This window comes from Mus pahari, chromosome 5 (assembly GCF_900095145.1).
Source record: "Mus pahari chromosome 5, PAHARI_EIJ_v1.1, whole genome shotgun sequence".
Classification (NCBI taxonomy): Eukaryota; Metazoa; Chordata; class Mammalia; order Rodentia; family Muridae; genus Mus; species Mus pahari.
The window spans coordinates 157020217-157023769 of NC_034594.1; the positions used below are offsets into that span (position 1 = coordinate 157020217).

Consider the following 3553-nt stretch of genomic DNA (forward strand, 5'->3'; position numbering starts at 1 on the left):
GCTGACCTGGAACTCACTTTGTAGACCAGGCTGGCCTCGAACTCAGAAATCCGCCTGCCTCTGCCTCCCGAGTGCTGGGATTAAAGGCGTGCGCCACCTCGCCCGGCCCCTGTATAGATATTCTTAATAAGTATGGATATACTTTAAAATGTCCTGTGTGATTACAAATAAATGCACATTTTGGCTACCGTGCTGGCATTAATTCATACACTGACAAGCAAGCTGGTAACTCTGTTTCACTGATGGGAGGCAGGGATCATGGATAATGCTATTTAAGACTCCAGTGGTCATTTAACAGCCTCCAGTGATGGCCTCTTCAATAAACACCTGGAACACTTACAAAGCCAGTTTAGTCCTAGCTATCCTCGGTCTTCGACTGTATACTACCTGGGACTGAATTGACGTCTCCGGTCAGCTCTGAGTGGGGAGAGGCCTTGTCTAAAGCCCTTCTGCATTCCCTTCCAGGTCAAAATCAGAGTTAAGTGCATACTCATCGATTAATTAACAGCCACAGCAGAGTGGATGCTTTCCACGGCAACGAGGAGATAATTAGGACATAGTAGATAAAGTAAGGTAAATGCAGAGAGGGTTGTGTTGTACCAGAGTAGAAACAAGACCATGCAGAGGCTCTGAAAGAACATGCTCAGACACAAAGCACATGAGTTTACACAGCACAACCGTCCTCGGAAGGTACCACGAGATGGGCAACCTCCGACTGCTTGGCTCTAAAGTGCCCTTGCTGCTTTTGCTCTGGCGCGTGAAGCTGCATGTGGTACAATTCCTTGCTGCCTATTCCTATAAAGCCGTCCCCGAAGAGCCCTATCCACACACACCTAAACAAGAGGCCGAGCAGTCAAACCCAGGACACAGCCAAGCCACGGGGCCTCTCCACACTAGGTTAACACACAGAATTCTGACCCTAAAACAAAGGTCATCTTCTGCTTGACTCCTCACGGTCACTTTTAAATGCCAGGATGTTCTTAATAAATCTTTACCTTTGAAAATTTACCGCCACCTTTTCCTCCAACCTCCTTTAACCTTTCAGTGAAAATTATGCAGCCGTGTCATCTCTAAGACAACAGTCACAGTGCGAATTGAGCAACAAGGTACGACGACGACGGTGGTGACGGCCCTGGTGTCTTCATCACTCTAAGTGTAGGACACAGGAGAGGACAAAGCATTCCGGTACAACTTCCTAGTTCTTCTAACAATGGTCTCTGTAGAATTATGTTCTTAGCCCTTCAAATAAATATATTAAATGAAACCCTAGTCTCTAGATAAAACTCCACGTTTGTGCCTCATTTGCCCCTTCAAAAAGTGAGCCTGCTTTTCTCCCCTCCCCTATCTTTTGTCTCAGAACACCAAAGCACTTGAGTATTTTCACTTTACAATCCCTATGAAGTCACTGGTACATTAAGCACTGGAGGGCTGATGAGGGACGTAGACAACCAGAGAGCTCTCTGGTCGGTCACGCAAATCCTAGAACCCCCTAGCTCCTTAAAACTTGTCAGCAATCAGACCAGACTCTCTGGAGCCTCCGGGTCCCTTGACAGGTCGCGGAGGATTTTAAAAACAACAGTAACAGAAAGCCACCACCTTTCCTGCAAAGGAACCTGCACACACATATGAACACAATCGTCCGTCTCAGAAGATGAAATTACAATGGGCCTTTCTCTTGGTTTGTTAGACTTCAAATACCGCGAGTGAACATCTCAATCGTGATTATATATATATATATATATATATATATATATATATAAACAAACCAAACTAAACAAAGAAGCTCCTGAGGGAGATTTGATCAGATACAGAAAAATCCTGCCTTCAGAGAAATGTGCCTTGTGACACTCTGAGGAGAAGTACTTAAAACCTGTCCCTGAGTCACGAACACTGAATTGAGGAAGAGAAGAAGACAGCTGGCTTCCTGGGGTTCTTAAACCTTTTCTTTCTCACCTTGGGGCTACAGAAGCTGTAAGTAAAATCTTCCACTCCTCACTGAGAGTATTGCAGTGACATAAAGTCACAGCCACACACACACATACACACACACACCCCTCTACTTCACTGCCCTCTTTATCCCTAAGGTGCCGTGCCCCCCCAGTGTGGACCTGATGTTACAAAAAGCAAAGTCATGGGGCAATGCGGGGGTGGGGTGGGGTGTATGTTTGCAAAGGACTCAAAAAAAAAAAAAAAAAAATCCAGAAAAGCAAAGGGCTGAAAGATCCCAGGACAGCCGAGGTGTAAGAGGTTCGGCTGGCTCGTGGGCTGCAGCCAAGCAAGCATCCATCCACTCGGGTGGGGGGCTGGGGGCGCGACCAGAACGCTGGGGTGCTCGCGAAGCCACCCTGGACGCCCACCCTCTGCCCTCCATCACCTTCCGCAGCCCCTCTGGCAGGACCCCCTCCGAGCAGAGGGCCGCCCCGGGGCTCCCCGTGTAGGGACGGGAAGGACGGGGAGGGGGGTCAGGCCGGGCTCGCCCAGGTAGCCGCGCCGGAGGCTCGGGGGACTCACGTTCTCCGTGTCCCGCTCGTTCACCGTGGGCAATGGCGTCCGCGCCGACATCTTGCGCGGGCGGCGGGGTCGAGCCGGGGGTCCGGCGGGTCGCGGGCCGCGGAGGGCTTCGGCGAGGGCGGGCGCGCGCGAGCAGGCCGCGCCGGGGAGCGCGCGGCTCCCGCAGGCCGCGGGGCGGGAAGGCGGGCGAGGACGCGGGGACCGAGCCGCGGGGACGCCGGTCGGGCGCGGAGGGCCGCGGCGGGCTGAGTGGAGGGCGGGAGCCCCGGAGCTGCCTCAGCGCGGCGCCCGACGAGCGCGGCCCTGACAGCGCCTCCCGCGCGCCGCCTCAGGTGAGCGCCGCCGCCGCCGCCGCCGTCGCCGCCGCCGCTGCCGCATCCGCGCCGGGCCCCGCGGCCCCGAGCCCGCGCGCCGCTCCGCGCCGTCCCCGCCGCGCTCAGCCGGAGCCCTCGGCGGCCCGAGCCGGTGCGCGCGGAGCGGCGGGCGCGGCACGGCACGCAGCGCCCCGAGGCTCTTGGCGGCCGCCGCCGGGTGGGCGGGCGCCAGCCGAGGGGCCTCTCCATTCATTCCCTCATTAGGGATGCGGGGCCGCCTCCGCCAGCCGGGCCGGATTTCATTAGTGACTCGCCCCACCCGCGGATCTGGCTGTCCCCTCAGAACCTCGGGCGTCCTGCGATTTGATGTTGATTCTTGTGTGGCTTTTAAACCGGCACTGGGGACACATGGGGTTCGTGCGAATACAGAACGAGCCCCCTCCTTCCTCCTTTTTTATGTATTTTTTATTTGTTTCACTGGAGGGAGCATTGGGTACCATCCATCCTACTCTGCACTTGACCCATCCTTAAATTCTCCTCTGGTTTAATTCCTGGTTTGCCCCGAGCCTTCCTTCAGCATCCTTCTGCCCTGAGGTGTTGTTCAGGGGCAGGCGTGGACAAAAGGCACAAAGCCTCATGCGAGGAGCTGGCCCAGAAAGCGTGTGGAAGAGGGCTCCCCGCACCCCACAGCATCCCTGGAGTGGGTGAGACTTGATGTCTACAGTGGC

General features: G+C 55.2%; 1 protein-coding gene across 2 annotated transcripts in view; it reads right to left on the reverse strand.

The window, feature by feature from the left end:
* The window catches only part of Mark1 (microtubule affinity regulating kinase 1), a 103805-nt gene extending 101171 nt beyond the window's left edge, over positions 1-2634 (reverse strand). Inside the window, exon 1 of one of the 2 annotated variants that reach the window (XM_021197697.2) lies at positions 2512-2634. In XM_021197697.2, the coding sequence (XP_021053356.1) occupies positions 2512-2562 (51 nt within the window). In that variant the 5' untranslated portion in view covers positions 2563-2634. The remainder of the gene's footprint in view (positions 1-2511) is intronic. The other variant, XM_021197698.2, reaches the window with a different exon arrangement.
* Positions 2635-3553: the final 919 nt, after the last annotated feature.